The 24,087-nt window shown below is 35.3% G+C and overlaps 1 protein-coding gene across 16 annotated transcripts in view; it reads left to right on the top strand.

Annotated features, from left to right (window-relative positions):
* The window catches only part of CCDC171 (coiled-coil domain containing 171), a 576,357-nt gene that overhangs the window by 103,435 nt on the left and 448,835 nt on the right, over positions 1–24,087 (top strand). For 14 of the 16 annotated variants that reach the window (XM_077148117.1, XM_077148126.1, XM_077148122.1 and 11 more), the window contains 2 exons: positions 2,008–2,198; positions 4,860–4,991. In XM_077148117.1, coding sequence (XP_077004232.1) covers positions 2,008–2,198; positions 4,860–4,991 — 323 coding nt within the window. The remainder of the gene's footprint in view (positions 1–2,007; positions 2,199–4,859; positions 4,992–24,087) is intronic. The other 2 variants (XM_077148129.1, XM_077148124.1) reach the window with 1 other exon arrangement.

The following is a 24,087-nucleotide window of genomic DNA, read 5'->3' as shown; positions in this document are numbered from 1 at the left end:
GCTGGTTATATAAAGTAGTTTTGCAATTATATAAATATTTATCCATTTTAAATCTGATATTTTATGTTGTGCAGGTATGAAAAAATAGCTTCAAAGTTCTGTTAATTACTTTTTTTAGAGCACTTGTTCCATGAATGAGCAGTTGAAATGACATAGTATATATTTTTAAATACATATTGAGGGCTCCTATCTTATCTACTCAGAATCAGAATCTCTGCCTTGAGAATCTCTATTTTCAAGAAGCACTGCAGGTAATTTTCTATTTCCTTTTCCTACCTGGCCCCTAGTAACCTGTATTCTAGTACAGCTCCATAAATTTTTGCCTGTTCTAATTATTTCATGTCAGTGAGACCATACAATATTTTTCCTTTTGCGTCTAGCTTCTTTCACTCAACATGGTCTCTTCAGAGCATCTCCTCATATGTATCAAAACTTCATTCCTTTTTATGGCTGAATAATATTCCAGTATATGTATACCACATTGTGTTTATCATTCTGCTGATGGACACTTGGGTTGCTTCCATTTTTTGGCAGTTGTGAGTAATGCTGCTGTGAATATCAGTATGGAAATAACTATTCATGTTCCTGTTTTCTTTTGGGTATATACCTAGAAATGGGACTGGTGGTTCATGTGGTAACTCTATACTTAAATTTCTGAGAAACTGCCAAACTATTTTCCACAGCAGCTGCATCATTTTACATTCCTCTCAATAAAGAATGAGTGTTCCTGTTTCTTCACATCCTCTCCAATACTTTAATTTCCAGTTTTTAAATAGTAGCCATTTTAGTGGGTATCTGAAATGTGGATCTCCTTGTGGATTTGGTTTGCATTTCCCTAGTGTCTAATGATATTAAGCATCTTTTCATGTGCTTTTTGGCCATTTGTATATGTTCTCTGGAGAAGTATTTCAGTCTTTTGCATTAGTGTGGTACCTTTGTTACAGTTGATGAAACAATATTATTAATTGGGTTGTTTGTCTTTTTGTTGTTAAATCACAGGAATTCTTTATATATTCTGGATATTAAAAGCTTCTTGGATTTGTGGTTCCAGGATATTTCTCCTATCCTTTATGATGTCTATTTCATGTTGAAGTCCTTTGATTTACAACAGTTTTTAATTTTGATGAAGTTTTATCTATTTTTCCTTTTGTTGCTTGTGCTTTTGGTGTAATGTCTAAGAAACCATTGCCTTACACAAGGTCCTAAAGATGCTTCCCTATATTTTCTTTCATGAGTTTTATAGTTTTTGTTATTATATTTATGTCTTTGATTGATTTTTAATTATGTTGTGACTGTATATCCAGTTTTCCCAGCAACATTTGTTGAAGAGACTATTTTTTCCCCTTTTAAGTGGACTTGGCTCTCCTGTCACAAACTTATTGGCCATGGATGTGAAGATTTATTTCTGAACTCTGAATTAGATTAAATTGGTTTATGTTTGTCCTTGCATGTGAGGTGAGTTGAGCCTAAGTGTGGGAGAATAGATAGCTACAGTTCTAAGGATTGAAACAGTGGTTCCCAACCTCAGTTTTGGCACAGTGTAATGTATAAGATGTGTCACTACTAACTTGTTACTGAAAGTCACGTGTCAAAATTTGTAATTTATTGTCTTAAGAAAAAAATATCCTTACATTTTGTTATCTTTTTTTTTTAACATTTGTTTTGTATCCTTTAATAAATAGGATAAAAAGCATTAGAGTTGCAGCTGTTGCTAGAGGTTGTACCTCACCTGGGGCAAGCCTTCAGGAATATGTCCCACCATTGACAGCAAGCATCACCTTTTTCTGAAGGATAAGAGAAAGTTGAGAAATTATAGAATAGATTGGTTCAGAAACAGTGAACTTTTTGAGTTTACTGCTTTGAAGAGGTTGAAAGTTTTGCCTTGAGATTATGCAGTAAATGATGCAATCAACTCCAGTGTCTAGGCTTCTGGAACTCTACCTATTTAACACATGGCTGTAAATATACCCATTATTCATTTACATTTATATATATCTATTTTAATAGCTCAGAATTCAGAACTTCAAGAAAAAGCCAATGATATTGAGAATGCATTTCAGACGTCTCAGCAGAAATGGAAAGAAGAATGCAGAAGATTTGAATGTGATTTGGAGGAAAGAGACAGTATAATTCAAAATTGCAATAGAGAATATGATTTACTTATGAAAGAAAAAAGCAGACTAGAGAAAATGCTACAGGTAATGTATTCTTTATAAAGGAATTTTACTATCTATAGCATTCGTTGAGATGGGTTAGAAGTTATTTGAAGTTATCCTTGGAAAGTAAATTAACTACCAGAAAATAGGAAAATTTGATTTTTTTTCTTCCTCTTCCTTTTTTCTCTCCTTTCTTTTTATAGGCATTTCAATTGGTCTCTTTTGTAGTAAGCTTTAGCAATATATGTATCTGTGTGTGTGTGTGTGTGTGTGTGTATGTATGTATGTATGTATGTATGTATGTATGTTTTGGGCATGGGCAGGCTCTAGAAATTGAACCTGGGTCTCCGGCATGGCAAGCAAGAATTCTGTCACTGAGCCACCATCGCACTGCCCCAATATTTTAATATGCATACTATTTTTTCTTTTTGTAAAAAAATAGTTTGAGACCTCTGATAAAAAGAAAAGTGTACGAGCATTTATTGCAAGATGATAAAATCTAAAGCTCTTTTGGCTCAGTGGTATGAAAATTTGGAATTTTAGATATATTGGTCATAGATTTGGGGCTGAATATACAGATATATAGAAAGGTATTTTGTACATATGATGTAAACTTTTATTATCTCTGCAGTGCACTTCCTATATAGATGTATGATGGGTAAAATATTTAATGAAGCTTTCAGTAAAATTATTGTGAACTATTGATTCTCCCATTTTCCACCTTTTTATTCTCCAAAGTAAGAGAAGGTTTAAGGTTGAAGTTGCTATCTTCTTCTGTGATAGACTTTGAATTGTGTGTATTTGCCTTGTTTTGAACTACCAGTTTAAATTAAAATTAAAAAATATATGATGAGAGCTATATATTTACCACTGGTTTAAATAGCTTTTCAGTATTCTGGAAATGTATTTTCACTAAAAAAATATTTTTACTAAGACATTTACTAATAGTCAATGTTTTGGCACAAGGGTTGTGAATAGTCTCAGCAGATCTACTGTTCATTTCTTCTGGTCAATAGTCATAGTTTGTCTCTTTTGTTTACTACTGTATTCCCAGACCTTAGAACAGTGCCTGGCATATGTAGTGGCTCTATTAGTATTTTTTTGTTGTTGTTATTTTTTAAATATTTTTTAAAATTACTAAATATAACATGTGCACAAAGAAAAGAAAGAAAAAGCAATGATTTTCAAAGTGCACTTCAACGAGTAGTTACAGAACAGATTTCAGAGTTTGTTGTGGGTTACCATTGCAGTATTTCAGATTTTTCCTTCTAGCTACTCCAAAACACTGGCGGCTAGAATAAATATTTTTTTCTGTTTTGTGAAAAATAACATATGTATTTTTACATATGTTATTTCAAAGCACATCGCAACAGTTAGTTGTAGAACAGATTTCAGAGTTTAGTATGGGTTATAATTCCACAATTTTAGGTTTTTACTTCTAGCTGCTTTTAAGATAAGAGACTAAAAGTAATATCAGTATAATGACTCAGCACTCTTACTCGTTTGTCCATTAGTATTTGAATGGGTGAACTTTAGGTAGGTTGGGACTGCAAGTGCCTATATGGGCCCTATTTTACCTTCCTCTCTCTATAAAATATATACTTAGAGCAATGGTGAAAGGAGGCTGATAGTGGTAGCATTCCTTAGTCAGTCAGTCTGTACCTCAAGATAGAAGATCTTGATATGTTTTTGATCAGTTACTTTGGAGAGCTCTATTTTGGTTTTAGGCTTTTGGCTTTGCATTGACCTGCACCAGAGACTAAGACCTTTGGGAAATTTGGGCTTGAGTAGGAGTTTATTTTTATTTTTATTTTTTTTACATGGGCAGGCACTGGGTATCGAACCCGGGCCCTTGGGCATCGCAGGCAAGCACTCTTACCTGCTGAGCCACCGTGGCTCGCCCAGGAGTTTATTTTATATATTAGTTTATATTTCACTATTTAGCCTGTCAGGGAAGAAGCCTTGGGGCTGTTAATGATGGCTTTCCATTAGTGAAACTTATGTTGGCATTCATTATTATGCAGATCCATTGTACTGTTATGTACATGAGGGGCTTGCTTTCTCTCTCATAAGAACTACAGAATCTTTCTTCTGGTGTCAATGAGGACTTAGTTTTAAATGCTGTACAAGAAAATTGGGTCTCAGGAAACCTGCATTTTATATTTTTAAGATTTTGAACCAAATTAGATCTCATGGATGTATTACAACTAGGAAAACCCAAAAGGAAAAGCCTTTTACAAATATTTTGTATCTATAGATACTTGTGCACATAATTTCTTCCTATTTCTCTTTTGGAAATGCAGTTTTCTCTGTCAGTTTTGTGTATAAATTATCAGGTATAATCCACAGTTTGTGCATGACTAATTTTAGAATCCCATACTAACTAGAACCTATTTTGTTTTTATCTCTTTATCATATAACACATTTTTCAAACTTTTGAAGTTAATTTTTTTCCTAAAAAATTGAGTCAAAATATATGCTTATATAGATTAAGGTCCTTAAATTAAATTAGTAACCGTAGCTTCTTATTTGGATCAACATCGAAATGATCAAAATATGGTGGTTATATTATTTTAAAATGAATTATAATGAGTTTTAACAGTCTGTAGTTAAGAAAAGGCATTTGTACGTTTAAACTGGGAATGAAGGAGGAAAGATAACTTTAATTGATCTCATAGTAAAGCAAGGTTTTATTCATAAAAGGAAGCATTGGAAAAGCATCAGGACGAGAAGAATGATATGGAGTCTCATATCAGGGAGACAGCAGTGGAGGAGTTTAGATTACAAGCAGAACAATGGGAAGCAGAAAGAAGAGAGTTACAGTTTATAGTACAGGTATTTTACAAATAATAATTTGGTTTCTTAAATATGTCTTTTTAATGCTTATGATATAAAAAAATTAATGGAATAATTGACTAATGATTCCTAAGCTTTGATATCTGGAAGGCCATGATTCACTCATAGTTGGATGACAATCAGGGCAACTGTTTCCCGCAACAGTTACCATTTATGTTAGAGTTGAATGACTTTCAGGATGTCTTTATGAGTTTTGAGAAAACCGTATGTACATATGGCATTTGATATTTCCAATTAAAAATGAAAGACTAAGAACAGTCTTTAATAGGATAAAGAAATATTATAATAGGAATTGGGATGTTAAAGGATCTTTGCAAATCATATAGACAAATCATTTATCTGAACTCATTTTAATAAGGGTGTAAATTATTGTTCATCCTCTACTTTCCCCTACCCTTCACAGACCCCAGACTTCAAAGAGTCCAGTTTGAAAATCACTGATTACATTTAACCTCGTTTTATAGATGAGCAGATGAAAACTTGAACTAAGTTATTGATTTACTCAGATAATAGACTGATTGATTAATGTGACAGATTGCAGGTTACCAGATTCTCATTCTAGTGGACTTTACATCATTTCAGGAGATTATAAGTAAATTATTTTGAAGAAGAGATATGATAAATCAAAATTAATTATGTTACTATATATTTTAAAGGAATTTTGCAAGCAGTTAGTTCCTTTTAAGAAAAAAAAAACCTAGCCACTTGACTTAAAATTTAAATAAATTTCCATAATTTCTTCCATTACTTGTTTTTTTTCAATTTAAGTCAGATGTTTTAATGGTACAATTGAAATAATCCAATACAGGTTCAAATATAATTTTCTCAATATGTTAATTTCTTCAAAGTCACGTTCAGGGAAGGTGCTGTTTAGAAAACCACTATTAGCTTTGTCCACAGATATAAGTTATGAAAAATTACTCAAAATAATTTTGATGTTGAATGAAGTTTTGAACAAAAATTTGTGTTGTTTACTTCTCAAAGCAAATTACACAATTAGAGGGAGCCCCCAAACTTGTAAACAAAACATTCTGACACAAATGCACAAAATAAAGTTGGCAGCATTAAGGAAAGGCCATGTTAATTTTTAGATGTGTAGTGTTTGATGTTGAGCAAATGTTTGATCTTGAGTCTCCGGATGACAGCATTCTCCATTTTGGCCATCAGAAAAAGAAACTGCCTATAGGATTATCCCAAACCACTCAGATTAACAGAGCATTTAGATTCCTATATAAAACTTCCCGGGAGCAGACAGGAAATACCAGATGGAGAGACTGTGGCTCTGGCTTTCTGTCCCCACCCCATCTATACTTCAGCAACAATCCAGTCTATGTGTAGTGTTTGACATTTTCATGTATGCTTATGTCTCAGGAAAACATTCATTGTTAGTCACAAACCAGGTGATTGTATCTCACTGGTAGAAGGTTTAGGATGATTTGTTCTTATGGCTTTGCCTAATGTTCACATAAATCCCATCGTCCCCACTCCAGCTGACAGTGTTAGTGTGTGTGTATATGTTCTATGGCTACTTGCTTCCGAAATGCACAATTGATATGAAAAAAAAGTTGCTGAGTATGAAAAAAAGTTACTTGTTTTGAGATAAGACAAACAATATGTCCTATGTACCTTTTTCTACACAAAATGACAAATTGAAATAGTCTTTGTATAGAGATCAAAGAAACACATAGAGTCTTCACAAAAATGAAAAATACTCATCTAAAACAAATTTTTGGAGCAATTTTGGGTTAATAACCCAACTTTGCAAGACAGAAGCTGGGCAAAAATTTGCAAAGAATGGGAGGCTTCCTTATTTCTGTAGAAATGAAAGCTGACAGTGAACAAGGAAATTGTGAATTTAATGTATAGGTAAGTATTCAGAGAACCAGCAAAACCTGCAAATTTCTCAAAACTTTGTCTTTGCACAATGTTATTTTCCTCAGTCACCCCCCCTCTAGAATCTAGAAAAATAGCATGACCATTCTTTAAACCTCTTGGTATTCTAAGTGTCTGTAATTAGTTCATTTGTTAGTTTGTTTATTCATTCATCTGCTAAGTTTTATTGAGTTCCTGTTGTGTGTCAGGAAGTGTGGTAGGCACAGAGGATATAAAAGTGATAGAGATATGGTTCTGGTCTGGAGGTCTTTCAACATAGTAGGGAAGCAGACATGCAATAACAAAAACTACATTGTTACATAGTTTAAAATTATGAACAAAATGTTATGGGATGATAAAAGAGAAATAAACTACCTGGGGAACTTGGGGAAGTCTTCACCAGGCTGCTGACATTTGAGCTGTTGTTGATAAATGTCTTATATGCTACATGGAATAAAAAAACATAAGTAAATAAGTAATAACCCTTTCATTTCTAAACACTCAGAAATTTGCAGTGCCCTCAGTCAGAAGCTAGAAACTTGTAAAATATCATTGAGAGACTTGTATTTTAATGTGTTGGTGATGTGCTTTTGGTTTTTTTTTGTATGCTGTATAGTGGGATCACATTTCATTAGTTTTCCATGTGAGTATCCTGTTATTGCAGCACTGTTTGTTGAATTTTTCTTTTTTTTTTGGGTGGGGGTGGGGGTGGGGAGAAGTGCATGGACTGGGAATCGAACTTGGGTCTTCTACCTAGCAGATGAGTATTTTACCACTGAACTACCCTTCCACCCCCCCAGTGATGTGCTTTTGATGCATTCTTGGTTGCGCCTATATATCCCAAATAAAGTATGTTTGGTTATTATGAAATATTAAAAGACTTTAATTCTGAATCAGTTCTTAATTATAATGTGTGAAGAAGAATGGGAAATATACTCCCTAGTTACTACAACCAATAAGAATATTTTGCTTTGTTGCTTTTGTAAGGTAAATTGTAATGTATTTTGCAACTGAAGTGTTCAGAGCTCTGTCTCTTGAGTTCTCCTTTTTATATCAACAAAAGAAAGTGGCCTTTTTAAATAAAGAAACTATTACCTGACTTTCTATGGAAAAAGTGTTAAACTATGGTATAGAGTGGATCTTTGTTCTGTCTCTGTTCGCTGTTGATGGGTTTAGGTTTCCATTCTGCAATAAGGTATTAGTATCATCTAGTTTTCTTTTTGTGTAGCTCTCTAAGGGAATACAGTTTTTAAAATAAGATTAAAAAAACTGCTAAGTGCAACTCCATCTTTAACAGACAAACCGGGTATAATATTTCTCTCATCTGTGCTTTGGGCTAATTCAGAACCACTATAAAGAGAAAAATCTTAATTTTATATCATGTCACCTTTCTTTCCCAGAAAATGAAAAGCTAAATTGAGGAGTACTTCTCTGAACTATTAATGGGAATTTTTAAACTAGAGATAAAAAATTACCTCAGTTTAAGATAATGTTTCTCACTTTTTAAACGTATGTCATTTTGATAAACATAAAAATCCCATATCTTTCTTCGATGTTATTTGAAATTTCAAAACAAATCAAAGCCATAATCATTTTAGAAGAGAATATTTTGTTGATCATGAAAAGTACATGCTATTATTTTATTTAATTTTTAATCTTTATTTAAAAAATTTTTATTATTATTATTTTTTTTGCATGGGCAGACACCAGGAATCGTACCCAGGTCTTCAGCATGGCAGGTGAGAACTCTGCCTGCTGAGCCACCATGGCCCTCCCTTTAATCTTTATTTTAAACTTTGTTTTTTTGTATTAAAAATGAACTTTTATTTTGTTTTTATTTATATTTTTCTTTGTTCCCACAATAGCAGGGTAAACTTTAAGGATATTTATTTGCCACAAACTTTTCTATCGTAGGTAGTGTTGATATAACGGTTAAACTTTGTTTTTAAACCACCATACCTGCCCCTTATTATTTTCTCAATTCATTTAAATGTATGATTTATCAGCAAAATTGAAACATTTAAAAGATCAGTGTATATTTTTGTTACTTATTTCATTTCCAAAATTCTGTTTCTTAACCAGGAAATAAAGTGATTCTTTCCTTATTCATTGGCTAAATTTGGTATATGTGTCTAGTGATTAAGGGGTAGGGGAGTTTGTGATGGTAAAGGGAGTGGGATTTGTTGATTGAAAATAATATCAGGAACTGAAGAAAGGGGAGAAAGAGAGAGGAGTTAGTAAAGGAAGGTATCAGACCAGGCTCCAGCATCAACAGGATGTGTAATAACACATCTATTAGGGACAGGGTGCAGTATGTCAGAGAATGACAGGGTGAGCACAGTTGTGACGTAGGAATAACTTGAAGGAAGATGCAAAGTTTGTCTTAACTTTAGGAAGTTTGCCTTAAACGATCTCAGGCAGGAAGGAGCATTTCTTTGCAGTTTCCCTGGGAAACCATCTATTCTGTATAAGCAGATGGCTTAGAAAGTGACTCTAGTATTATTTTTCCAAAGGAAAATATCTTAAAATTTAATTTGTAAAGTTGCTGTATTATAGCTGTTTAAAAATGGCCTCGATTTAGGCAAGTTTAAAGCAGAAAGTCAAGGTCTTGCCCCATCCCCCTTCCAATCCCATTCCTCATCAATAGATAAATGACCAAATTGAAATATGTATATTTCAGTATACATAATTGAAGTTATAAACGTCAGTAATATTTTGTGTATACCTTTGCATGGTATTCTGACTTGTAGGTGATCCACATATGTTTAAGTAATCTGTTACTGATGTACATTTTAGTGCTTTCAAAGTTTTTTACTCTAGTTAATGATTCACTAGCATTCTTGTCCATATCTTTGGGCAATTGTACAAATGATTCTGCTGTATAAATGCATAGAAGTGCAATTGTAGGTTCTGCAAACTTATGGATTTCTAATTATGATAGATATTATACAAAGTTGGTACCAATTTATACGCTATAGCAACAAATACAAAATATATTTGATTGGAGAACTGTGTTGTATTTGGGGTTTTAGGGAGGAGGAGCTTGTTCTGGCTCTTGATTTTAAGGTCTTGGTTGTAGCTAAATTTATTTCATAAGATTGAAAAGAACTTTAGTTTTGATACTTTTCTAACTATACTTGTATAATTCTTCAGATTTTGAACCATGTTTTAGATCCTGAGAAGTGTTGTTTATATGAGTACATGTAAAGAAGCACACATTTTGGCCTAGGTTTCTGGAAGACGTGAAAAGAAAGCACATTTATTTTCTAACAGCACAATGTGGTTTCTTGTGATGTTTATATGTCAGCTCAAAAACAAGGCTCATTTTTATATATTCCAAGCTCAATGTCTCCCTCTTGTGGAGAAAAGAGCAAACTCCCTTAATTTCTAAAATCCATTATATGTTTTTTTTTATTACGCACACAGAAACACATTCTCTCTCTCCAGGGATCGGGGAAGCTCTTAGTTTGATAATAAAAAAAATTCTGTACAAAAAAAAAATTTTAAAGTAACATTTATTTGGAGGGAAATCTGAATAATCTTTAACTACATGAAGTATTTTGTAGATCTTTTGGAATTTTCCTGTGTGGTACCACACACCTTAGACATGGATCATATTAATAAAACCATGAACTTAAAATAAATATGTGAACATACAAAAAGACAGGGATTAATATAACCAATGACCATGTACTCACCACCTGTTTGTCATAGTTGCTGCAGATTAAAAAAAAGTAATGTATTGTTAGGTCAGTGAACTAATTATTCTAAATAACTTCCCCATTCTGCCATCACCCTAATGCTATAGTTAACCACCATTCTGAAGATGCCGTTTAATCTGTTGGTACATATAGATGGTATATCTTATTATTTTAGTGTTTTGTTTTTTAAAATATATACATAAATTATTATAGAGTGTGCAGTTTTGTGTAATTGTCTTTTTTACTTTTGTTTTTGAGATTTATCCAAATCAATAAAGTAGCCATGATTCATTCAGTTTAACTGCTTATAGTATTTCATCCTATGCATATGCTGTAATTAATTTATCTAGCATTTAATAGATGGAGATTTATGTTTGTCCCACACTTTCATTATTACAGACAGTGCTTTTGTGAACATACAGATGTTTTTATTTGATTACGTATTTTGTTCATGTACAATAATTGGGGATAAAATACATAGGCAAATTGTTTTACAAGGTAATTGTACCAATTTGAGACAACAGTTTCTTTTCCCTCACAGCCTGTTTAACACTTGGTATTTTTCAGATTTAATTTCTTTTGCAATATGATGTGTGTGAAACTAATTTTTGCTAAAATTTTTATTTCTGTGACACTGAACATCTTATGTTTATTGGTCGTTATGTTTCCTTTTTTGTAAACTGTTGGTTTGTATATTTTGCCCATTTTTCTTTTGGATTGTTTGTATGTTTTAATTGATACATATGAACTGTTTATATATTTGGTTACTAGTCTTTGGTTATATGTGTCCCCACTGCAAACATCATTTCCCTTTTTGTGGTGATTAGACAATTTATGTCGTTTTGATGTACTGTTTTGAATTTTAATGTAGTTGAATTTATAAGTCTTTTCCTTTATGGGTCAAACTTTTTATGTCTTACATAACCCAAAGTCATAAAGAGAAAATATATAATATATATATGATCTAATTTTATTTTTCCCAACTGAATAATCAAATGTCCCTGTACTAGTTATTCAGTTGTCTGTTCTTTCATTACTTACTGATTTATAATGCCATCTCTATTATGCTCCTTCCTTTGTATCTAAGGTTTCATTCCTGGGCCCTCAGTTCTCTTTCACTTATATGTTTTCTCTGTTTCTTCATCAATTTAGTATTGTATGGTAAAGTATTTACCATAGCTCTAGAAAAAGTCTTGAAATCTTGTAGGGTAGGGCCTCCTTTATTCTTAACCTTTTTTGGGCGATGGTTATTCTTAGCCTTGTACTTCACTGTATAAGTTTGAGGATTCTATCAAGAATCTTGCTGTAATTCTGATTGGAATTGGATTGTATTTGTAGATTAATGTGGCATAAAGTTGACGTCCTTATAATGTGAATTTCTTCTGTTGTTCATCCTTTTATCATTTTGCTCTATTTTCCAGCAAGTTTCTTCAATTTATATTCTAAACTTTCTGTTGAGTGTTTCATTTTTGTGTTTAGGTTTTTAATTTCCAAGATTTCTTTTTTCTTTTTGTTTCATGTGTATGACATCTTTTTTTTTTTTTTTTTAAAGAGAGAGGGAGGAAGGGAAGGAAAGACAGAGAGAAGGAAGGAAGGATAGAAGGAAGGAAAGGAAACATCTTTAAACATTTTCTTGTTTTATTGTATTTTGTTTGTTTGTTTGTTTTTTTACATGGGCTGGGGCCGGGAATCGAACCGAGGTCCTCCGGCATGGCAGGCAAGCACTTTGCCCGCTGAGCCACCGCGGCCCGCCCTCATGTGTATGACATCTTAATTTAACTTTCTAGGGATCTAAGTCATACTTTTGTGAAGGGTTTTCCCTCACTTCTCGTGAATGCCTTTATTTTCTCTGAGTGCATATTTCCATCATCTCATAGTCTCTGAATTTACATGAGAGTCTTTCCTCAAATATCTGGTGATTCTTGGCTCTGTGTTCATATTTAAAAATGTGATACTAAAGAGCTGAACAGAAGCACTTTGCAAGTCAAAACCTATCATTTAAGTAAAGACATTTAAAATACCAGTAACTGTGGGCCTTTTCTATATTGGGCTGGTAGATTACCCAGAAAGGAATCTTCTAGTGTCCTCCTTGCAGATGTTTTAAGTGTAGGAGTCAGTATTCTGGGAGCTGAGCAGGGAAAGAGGCCCTATAAGGTTTCGTTGTCCAGTATGTGGATTTTTACCTAATTCCCCAATTTTTAATAGGGTGGCTCATTCTGATACACAGGTCTAGTTCATGACCTCATAGTCTCTTTGCATGAAGTTCTCCAGTTAGTTAAACCCCTTCCTTTTTTTCCAGGATGGGAAGGAACATTTGTCAGGGAGGGAGCTGACAGAGGAAAATCTGATGGTATGTTTAAACCTATCTCTTATAGAAGCTTCTGGCAAGGCTTCTGTACTCATGTCCATTCCATGCCTTGGCTTTAGAGGTAACTGATGCTTCTTATTTCTGAGCTTTTATGGTTGTGAATCTGCTAGCTACTAGGCTCCTTCCTTTTTTTTTTAATATATATATTTTAAGCTTTGTTCCCCCTATTTTTTTCTATACCCCTTGCCACTCCCTTTCATTGATTACTAATATTTCAATCTACTCAATTTATTTTAACATTTGTTCTCCCTATTATTTATTTATTTTTAATCCATATGTTTTACTCATCTGTCCATACCATAGATAAAAGGAGCATCAGACACAAGGTTTTCACAATCACACAGTCACATTTAGGCTCCTTCCTTTTTAAGTATTTAGCAAAATTTAGCTAAAATTTAAGGCACTTATCACTTGTCTGTTTGCTTTTATCCTTCCAGATTTTCTTTTGACATATCATATTGGCTGTCATCTCCATCATTCATTTTTACTGCCATTTATTTTTATTATTTTATTTTCATTTATGTTAGGTTTCAGGAGCAAGCAGAGATGAATGGATATGTTCATTCTACTCTTTTTAAACTGGATATGTTCTCTTTCTACCTTATGATCTGATAGACCTATAGTCTCACTTTTCATCTCATATGAGTTCTTGATTTACTAAATATCACTAATGATTGAGAAAAGAATCCATTTTTTTCTATAAAAACATTGTGTATGAGTGTGTGTATCCATATCCAATAATGCACAGTAATTATCATATAGTATTAAGTTTCTACTTGATTGTGACTCTAGATCAGATTTTTATCTATGTCTTGAAAGACTTATTTAAAAACTAGTTGGTAGGGTGGTGCCCTGGTGACTCAGTGGCAGAATTCTTGCCAGCTGTGCTGGAGACCTGGATTCGATTCCCAGAGCCTGCCTGTGTAAAAAAACAAACAAACAAAAAACCCCAACTAATTGGTAAATAATATTTAATACAGGTCAAATATCATAATGTTAAAATCTCTCCAAAGGATACATAATGAATTTAATTGATCAACCATTGAATTTTGAGCATGCTTGTTATTTGCTGTAATGACACTTGGAATGATATCATTTAGCAGTAGAATGGAAATTACAAGTCACATTTTCTTATATATAAATATTTTCTAGTTTCCTTGGCTGTTCAAGCGATACCATGGTAAGGGTTGGCTTAAACAATAGGAATTCAGTGGATCATGGATTTGAGACTAGTAAAAGTCCAAATCAAAGCATCATCAAGGTGGTGCTTTCTTCCTGAAGACTGGTGTTCTGGGGCTGGCTGCTAGTGATCCTTGGTCCTGGGCTCCTCTGTCACATGGTAGTGTGCATGGTGTCCTCTCCTGGCTTCTCCTAACCTTTCCAGGCTCCATAGATATAAGTTTCTGACTGCTCCCTCTGTGGCTTTCTTTCCTGTCTGAATTTCAGTCCCCTTGTAAAAGAATTAAGAACCATCCTGATTGAGGTGGGCCACGCCTTAATTGAAGTAACCTCATCAAAAAGTTTTCTGCAAGGAAGTGCCATCAGTTAGGACTTAAGCATATTTTGGTTATAAATTCTATTTTGCTCTATTTGAAATTATTGGATTTACTTTTTGTTTAACCTTGTAAATGATCATTTATTATTTTAAAGTACACATAGTACTCTAAGATATTAAAAGCTGGAGATCATCTACTTATAAATCAAGAAGGCATATAACAGTGAATTTGAATTAATACTTTTACTGTCATCTGCTTGAAGGAGAAAGCATCTGTCATGTAGAATAATAGTTACTTATAATGGTATAGTGTTTGATGGTTTTTACAGTGCTTTCCTATATGAAGCTACTCTTTTTATTTAACTGCACATTTTATTGAAATATATTCACATACCATATAATCCACCCAAAGTATACAATCATTGTCTCACAGTATCATCACCCAGTTGTGCAGTTATCATTGCACTCAATTTTAGACCATTTTCATTGCTCCCCAAAGAAAAATAACTGATAGACATAAAAAAGAAAGCCCCATTGTGAGGCATGCAACTAGATGAATGAACTGTAAGGACTATATGTTGAATGAAATGTCAGGAATAAAAAGACAAATATTATCATGCCTCACTCATATGGACTAACTATAATATAAAAACTCGGTGAACTGAAGTTGAGAACTTGGGTTTTCAAGTGTGGCCTATTGTAAAGGGTCCTAGCTCTTATAGCAGTCACATGTATTCTGGCGTTGTAACTGTTATTTCTAAATTCTGAGATACTGAGCTGTTTGTTAAAACTTGGTCATTCCCAGAAACTTCGGGTATTTTATGTGACACCTGAGACTCAGAATTAGAGGTCTGAAGCTATGAAAGTCAGCAGTGCCCATACAGGAACTGTTTAAAAAGTTGAAAAACTGATCAGACTTAGAGTAGAGGGATGAATGAAGTTGATCTGGATAGGACTAAGGTAAACCAGAATGCAGGGTTAAGGATGACAGTGTCCATATTTTAAAGCTTCAATTTCTGTCTAAGACCAAAGGGAGAGATGTTTATGTGGTGCAAAATTTACATTATGGGTAGTGCATTTCCTAATTTTAGCTTGTATATTCAGTTTAGCTGAACACCATACGTACAGGGAATCTTGAACAGGGTGTGAGATCTTGTTGCTTTGACCACTTTAGTGCGATGCCCCAATATTTCCCAGAGTAATTTAGGCAGTGAATAAAGAAGTATTTGCAAGGTCCCCTTGGGGGACAGGGGAAAGAGGAGGAAATGTTCGACTTCCCCATTTCAAGAAATTCTGATACTCTTGCAAGCAGTGGGGACAGCCAAATCAATACACCAAGCATGGATCTTGGGGTTTGCCCCTCTGAAATTTGTTCCTGCAAAGAATAGGCTGAGCCTACTTAAAATCAAGCCTAAGAGTCACCCCCAAAGAACCTCTTTTGCTGTTCACAGTGGCCTCTTTCTCTAAGCCAACTTAGCACGTGAACTCATTGGCCTCCCCAGTACATAGGATATGACTCTCAAGGGTGTAAATCTCCTTGCAACGTGGGACAGAACTCCTGGATGAGCTGGGACCTGGCATCAAGGGACTGAGAAAGCATTTTTGATCATGTATGGAATATATGTGTGTGAAGATATATCAATAAAAATATTTTAAAAAGAAAAAAAAAAGAAAGCCCCAAATCTTGCCTTCTCCTTATCTGCCCCAACCCATTATTGACCCCCAGTATGGATGTGGTACACCTGTTGCTGTTGATGAAAGAATTTTAAGGTATTAAGGTATATTCATCTCCATGATCATTTTTTAGAACATTTTTTATCACTCCAGAAAAAGAAATAAAGAGAAAAAAGAAAAAACTCATATATCCCATCCTTCTTACCACCTCTCTCTCATTGACTACTACTAGTATTTCCATCTACCCAATATATTTTAACCTTTGTTCCCCCTATTATTTGTTTATTTTTTAATCATCTGTCCATACCCTAGATAAAGAGAACATTAGACACAAGGCTTTCACAGTCACACAGTCACACTGTTAATATTATATCTTCATACAGTCATCTTCAAGAAACAAGGCTACTGGAACACAGCTCTGCAGTTTCAGGTACTTCCCTTTAGCTACACCATAAACTGAAAAGGGATATCTATATAATGCATAAGGATAACCTCCAGGATAACCTCTTGACTCTGTTTGAAATCTCTCAGCCACTGAAACTTTATTTTTTCTCATTTCTCTCTCCCCTCTTTTGGTCAAGAAAGTTTTCTCAATTCTTTGATCCTGGGCCTCAGCTCATCCTGGTATTTCTCTCCCACATTGCCAGGGAGATTTACACCCCTGGGAGTCATGTCCCAAGTAGAGGGAGGAGAGCAGTGGGTTGACTTGCCATGTTGGCTTAGAGAGAGAGGCCACATATGAAGAACAGAAGAAGTTCTCTGGAGGTGACTCTTAGGCCTAATTTTAAGTAGGCTTAGTCTTTCCTTTGCATTCCTTTGCATATTCAACTTTCCTTGAATAAGTTTTATAGGGGTGAACCCTAAGATTGGGGGCTTGGTCTATTGATTTGGTTGTCCCCACTGCTAGCAAGAGTATCAGAAAATCTCCAAATGAGGAAGTTGACTCCCCTTTTCTCCCATTCCTTAAGGGGACCCTGCAAATACTTATTTATTCATTATTCAAGTCACTCTGGGATTTATCGGGTTATCACACTAACCTTGACAAACCAGTAAAATCTCACGCCCTATTCAAGATTCCCTGTACTTACAGTGTTCAACTAAACGGATCATACAAGTTATATTAGGAAACACACTACCCATAATATAAGTTTTGCACCAAATAAACATCTCTCCCTTTAGTGTCACACAGAAGTTGAAGTTTTAAGGTATGGATGATATCGTCCTTTACCCAGTCTTCTGATATGCCTTAGTCCTATACAGATCAGCTTCATTCATGTCTCTACTAGATGTCTGATCACTTTTTCAACTTTTTAAACAGTTCCTGTATAGGGTACCGGTGACTTTCATAGCTTCAGAGCTCTGACGCTGAGTCTCAGGTGTAACATAAATACCCAGAGTTTCTGGGAAAGACCATAGCTCAGTGTCTCAGAATTTAGAATTAACAATTACACCTCCTGAAAATATGTGACTGCTGTAAGAGTTTATAATCTAGGACCTTTACAGTAAGCCCCAACCTGATAACCCATGCTCTTGACTTTAGTACACAAATTTTTTATATTATAGTTAGTCCATATTAGTGAGGCATGATAATATTTGTCTTTTTGTTTCTAACATTTTATTTGACATACAGACCTTAAGGTTCATTCATCTAGTTGCATGCCTCACAACTTCATTCCTTCTTGCAGCAGCTCAGTATCTATTGTATGTATACACCATAGTTTCCCCTTCTATACCTCAGTTGTTATACCCTTAGGCCACCTCCATTCATTGTGGATCAAAATCACTGCTGTCAGAAACACCAGTGTGCAAATGTTCATTTGTGTCCTGACACTCAGTTCCTCCTGGTATTTACTGAGCAATGGGGTTTCAGGAACGTATGGTTAACCCACCCCTAGCTGCCTGTGGAACCAAAACACTGCTCTCCAAGGGGCTGCATCTCTCATTTCCCTACTGACAGTGAATAGGTACATCTCTTTCTCCACATTTTCTCTAGCACTTGTTTCTGTCTGACCATTTTTAAATAGTTTTATTCACACATCACACAATCCAGCCTAAGTGTACAGACATGCTTTTGCCACCATAATCTATTTGAAGACATTTCATTTTCTTCCACGAAGAATCCATACCCTTTTCCCAATGCTCCAGCCTACTGACATTTAGTTTTGATATAATGCCTTTGTTATATTCAGTGGAAGGATATTATAATGTTACTGTTGACTATAGACCCTAACTTGCATTGATTGTACATTTTCCCATAAACCATTTATTTTCAACATACTGTAATACTGACGTTCCTTTGTTCTTCCTCCTTCAAAAAATATTTTTTAATTTGTACATTTAATCATCATTATTGTCCACTCTAGGCATTCCTAAATTATACCATCCCAGTCTTTATCCTCTATCCTACCTTTTGATTTCATGTTTGCCCCCAATCCTTCTCCCTCAACCATACTTACATTCAGCTTCATTCAGTGTATTTACGTTATTGTACTACAATCAGGTAGTATTATGGTATCCATATCAGAATTTTTACAGTTAGTCTTGTTGCACCATCTGTAATTCCTTCAGCACCACTTGCCCAATCTTTACTGTATTTCTGACTCCTGATAACCTGTGTTCTTAAATTCAGTTCTCCACATTCATTCATTAATGTTGGTTCATATTGATGAGACCATACAATAGTTGTCCTTTTGTTTCTGGCTAATTTCACTCAGCATAATGTCCTCCCATATTATTACATGCTTCATGACTTTATTCTGTCTTACAGCTGCATAATATTCCATCATACATATGTAACATAGCTTGTTTAGGCACTCACCTGTTGATGGACATTTGGGCTGTTTCCATCTCTTGACAATTGTAAATAATGCTGCCATAAATATTGGTGTGCAAGTGTCTGATTCTGTCCTTGCCCTCAGGTCCTCTGAGTATATACCTAGTAATGGGATTGCTGGATCATGTAGTAATTCTATACTTAGCTTCCTATGGAGCCGCCAAACTGCCTTCTACAGCAGTTGTATGATTTAACATTCCCAGCAATGGTGGATAAATGTGCCTCTTTCTCCACATCCTCTCTAGCACTTGTTGTTTTCTGTTTTTTTTTTTTTTGATAATGGACATTCTAGTGGGTGTCAGATGATATCTCATTGTGGTTTTGATTTGCATTTCCCTAACAGCCAGTGAAGTTGAGCATCTTTTCGGTGCCTTTTTTTTTTTTTTTTTTTTGCATGGGCAGGCACTGGGAATCAAACCTAGGTCTCTGGCATGGCAGGTGAGAATTCTGCCACTGAGCCACCGTGGCCTACCCTTTTCATGTATGTTTTAGCCATTTGTGTTTCCTGAGAAGTGTCTGTGCATGTCTTTCACCCATTTTTTGATTGGGTTCTTTGTCTTTTTGTTGTTGATTGAAGAAACTCTTTATATATTCTGTATACTAAACCCTTATCTGACATGTGGTTTCCATATATTGTCTCCCATTGCATAGGCTGCCTTTTTACTTTCTTGACAAAGTTCTTTGATACACAAGAGTATTTAATTTTGAGGAGCTCCCATTTACCTATTCTTTTGTCAGTGCTCATGGCTTGAGTGTAAGATCTAGGAAACAGCCTCCTATTACAAGTTTTATAAGAGATTTCCCTACATTTTCTTCTAGAAGATCTATGGCCTTAGCTCTAATGTTTAGGTCTTTGATCCATTTTGACTTAACTTTTGTATAGGGTGTGAGATATGGCACCTTTTTCATTCTTTTGCATATGGATATCCAGTTCTTCAAGCACCATTTTTTTAAGAGGCTTCTCTGTCCTAGGTGAGTTGACTTGATGCCTTATCAAAGATCAGTTGTCCATAGATGAGAGAGGGTCTATATATGAACACTCTAGTTGATTCCATTGGTCAGTATATCTGTCTTTATGCCAGTACCGTGCTGTTTTGACCACCGTAGCTTCATAATATGCCTTAAAGTCAGGTAGTGGGAGACCTCCAACTTCATTTTTCTTTCTCAGTATATTTTTAGCTATTCGGGTCACCCTGCCCTTCCAGATAAATTTGGTTATCAGTTTTCTATTTCTGCAAAGCAAGTTTTTGGGATTTTAATTGGTATTGCATTGAATTTATAAATCCATTTGGTAGAATTGACATCACTATATTCAGTCTTTGTTTTATCCCTGATCTTAGGGACATCATCCATTGAAGATGATGTTAGCTGTGGGTTTTTCATATATTCCCTTTATTATGTTGATGAAGTTCCCTTCTATTCCTATACTTTGAAGTATTTTCAACAAGAAGGGATGTTGAATTTTGTTAGATGCTTTTCTGCATCAAATGAGATGTTGTATTCACTGATGAGATTGGGGAATTGAAATCTCCAGCTTTCGTGGTAGAGGTGTCTGTTTCTCCCTTCAGTGTTTTCAGTGTTTGCCTCATGTATTTTGGAGCACTCTGGCTCAGTGCATAGATATTTATGATTGTTGTGTCTTCTTGTTGAATTGTTCCTTTTATTAATGCATAGTGCCCTTCTTTGTTCCTTCAATTGTATTACATTTGAAGTCTAATTTGTGGATATTAGTATAGCTACTCCTGCTCTTCTCTGATTTTTGTTTGCATGAAATATCTTTTTCCAACCTTTCACCTCCGGCCTATTTTTGTTCTTGGGTCTAAATGAGTCTCCTGTAGACAGCATATAGGTAAGTCCTCTTTTTAAATACATTCTTCCAGTCTGTATGTTTTGATTGGGGAGTTTAATCCATTAACATTTAGTGTTATGTGTTATTACTGTGAAGGCAGTACTTTCTTCTACCATTTTGTCTTTTGGATTTTATATTAATACCTAGTTGGCTTTTTTTTTTCTTTCTCTTTTTACCTTTACAGGTAGTTTTCATTTCTACACTTTTTTTCCACACCACTCTCTCCTGTCTTTTCCTGTCTGCCTGTAGTGCTCCCCTTTGTATTTTTTGCAGATACTGGTCTGTTGGTCACAAATTCTCTCAGTGTTGTTTATCTGAAAATGTTTTAATTTCTCCCTCATTTTTGAAAGTCAGTTTTGCTGAATATAGAATTCTTGGTACAATTTTTCTCTTTTAGAATCTTAAATATATCATGCCACTGTCTTCTCACCTCCCTGGTTTCTGCTGAGAAATCCACACATAGTCTTATTGGACTTCCCTTGTATGTGGTAGATTGCTTTTCTCTTGCTACTTTCAATATTCTCTTTCTCTTTGAGTCTGATTAGTCAGTCTGATTAGTTAAGTGTCTTGGAGTATGTCTGTTTCAATCTGTTCTATTTGGGGTGTGCTGCACTTCTTGGATCTGTAATTTTATGTCTTTCATAAGTGATAGGATATTTTCAGTGATAATTTCTCCATTAGTCTTTCTCCTCCTTTTCCCTTCCCTTCTCTGTCTGGGACACCCATAGAATGTTTATTCTAGCATGTCATATTGCCATTCAATTCCCTGAGACCCTGCTCATATTTTTTCATTCTTTTCTTTATTTTTTATTTTATGTGTTGGATTTCAGATGTCCAGTCCTCTAGTTCACTAATTCTTTTTTCTGCCTTTTGAAATCTGACATTGTAGATTTCCATTGTTTCTTTTTTCATTTCTTCTACTGTGCCTTTCATTTCCATAAGTTCTGTAATTTGTTTTTTAAAAAGCAATTTTTTTCTTCTTTTTGTTTGCCCAATGCCTTCTTTATATCCTCCCTCAACTTGATTTGATTTTTGATGAGATTTTTCCATGTGTGTTTGAACATCCTGAGTTAGTTTTTTCAACTCCTGTATCTCATTTGAATTGTTGGTTTGTTCCTTTGACTGGGCTGATCTTCAGTGTTCCTAGTATGATTCATTATTTTTTGCTGGTTTCTAGGCATTTACTTTCTTTCATTAGTTTATTCTGGAGGTTCACTTTTTTACTTAGGATTTTCTTCCCATATGGCTTTGTTCTCTGTCTATTCTTTTACACTCAGTTCAACTTATTGTAGGCCTCTGGCATAGGTTCTGTTTAACTGATCAGAATTTTTCAGTTCTTGTTTTTCTGTTTCTTGCCCTGCCTGTATGAAGCCTTTTTCTTTTTGAGGAGGGTCTCTTCAGATATTGTTGAACCCAGTCAGATTTTCCCAGACTGGACTGGCCTCCTCTCTAGAGGAAAGAGTTACCTGCATCACTTTTCCCTGAGGGTTAAACCTAGCAGGTTGACAGATTCTCCTATGAAGCCTCTAGACCCTATGTTTTTCCTATCCTGTCAAGTGTGTGGTGCTTGTCTGCCCGGGGCTTCCCACCATCTTAAAGTGATGTAGTGCCTTTAATTTCCACAGACTCTCCCTACTGGGAGCAAGGTTGAGACAGAGGTGAGGTTGTATGTTGACATTAATTGATTCAGTTTGCCAGTCCCTGGGGCCTGAATTCCTTGGGGAAGGGATTCTACTTGAACTGGGCCCCACATTTCTCTGGGAGAAGGTACATCCTTTAGCAATTTAACTCTTTTCATGGGACTCATTACTTTTTCTCTCAGGCAAGCTGAATTACACCCTTGCCTGGGACAGTGCTGAAGAGTGAGGAGCCTTGCAGTTGTTTGTAGTGAGTTGTTAAGTAGTAGAGACAAAAAAAAAAAAAAAAAAAAAGAGCAGTTCCCTTTCTCCTTGGGTTTTGTCAGTCAAGAGCTTAAGTTGGTATGTGGCTCTATGTATATCAAGGCTCCATGTGCCCCCCTTTTTTTAGGGTCCAGCTCTTTTCAAGTATTTTGTGCTGTCCGACTCAAAAAGCCTCTGTTATTTATCTATTTTTCATTAGTGCCACCCCTCTTTGGCAGGGGCAAAAACACCTAGTACCTTTATCTGTTTTTCCAGGTTTATCTGAGCTGGGGGCCTATTTTCAGTAGTCAAAATTGTTAATAAATTCTGCAGTTGGAGTTTGGCTGAAGTAAGCCTTTGCTGCTAGTAAAGTCTGTTTCTTTCCCCTTGGGAAACCGGGCTGTTGTGCCCATGGGGAAGGGTGCTGACCTCCACGGCTTGGGGAACTTACTGTTCTGATTGGGATCACAGTTGGTGTAGTTTGTCCAGACTGGTGTACGCTGTGTGTCTGGTCACTGATGTGGTCCCAGCAGTTGTTTTGTACTATTCCTGGCTATTTACTAGCTGCTCTGGAAGATGAACTAAATTCTACACATCACTCTGCTGCTACCTTGCCCCACCTCCCTCATTGTGGTTTTGATTTGCATTTCCCTAATAGCTAATGAAGATGAACATCTTTTCATGAAAGCGATTCTTCTTAAGATGGGATTAGATTGCATAAAGCTGTTCACAAGACCATTTGTTTCTAAGTCCATAAAACTTTTGCTAATGCTATTTGCTGGTTGGCAGAGTTAGGCACTTTGCTCTGGATCCAACTACCTTCTTATCTATGGTAGTTTAAACATTGATAATGTGTATTGTATTAGTTAGGGTTCTCTAGATAAACAGAATCAACAGGGAACACTTGCAGATATAAAAGTTATAAAAGTGTCTCACGTGACCGCAGGAATGCAGAGTCCAAATCCACAGGGCAGGCTGTGAAGCCGACGACTCTGATGGAGGGTCTGGATGAACTCCGCAGGAGAGGCTCACCAGCCGAAGCAGGAATGGGGCCTGTCTCCTCTGAGTCCTCCTTAAAAGGCTTCCCATGATTAGATTTAGCATCACTAATTGTAGAAGACACTCCCCTTTGGCTGATTACAAATGGAATCAGCTGTGGATGCAGCTGACGTGCTCATGACCTAATCCTATGAAATGTCCACATTGCAACAGACAGGCCAGTACTTGCCCAATCAGATGAACAGCTACCACAACTTGGCCAGTTGACACATGTCCCTAACCATGACATGTGTGTGTGTGTGTATATATATATATGAGTATCTGTATATTATTTAGCTTCTATTAACCATAGAAAATAGTTCTTAAGAGTTCATGTGTAGTCAGCTGCAGAGTAGTGATCTTAT

The sequence above is a fragment of the Tamandua tetradactyla genome, chromosome 2 (genome assembly GCF_023851605.1).
Source record: "Tamandua tetradactyla isolate mTamTet1 chromosome 2, mTamTet1.pri, whole genome shotgun sequence".
Lineage (NCBI taxonomy): Eukaryota > Metazoa > Chordata > Mammalia > Pilosa > Myrmecophagidae > Tamandua > Tamandua tetradactyla.
Note: the sequence above shows the minus strand (reverse complement) of the source record. Positions and strands in the feature narration are given on the sequence as shown.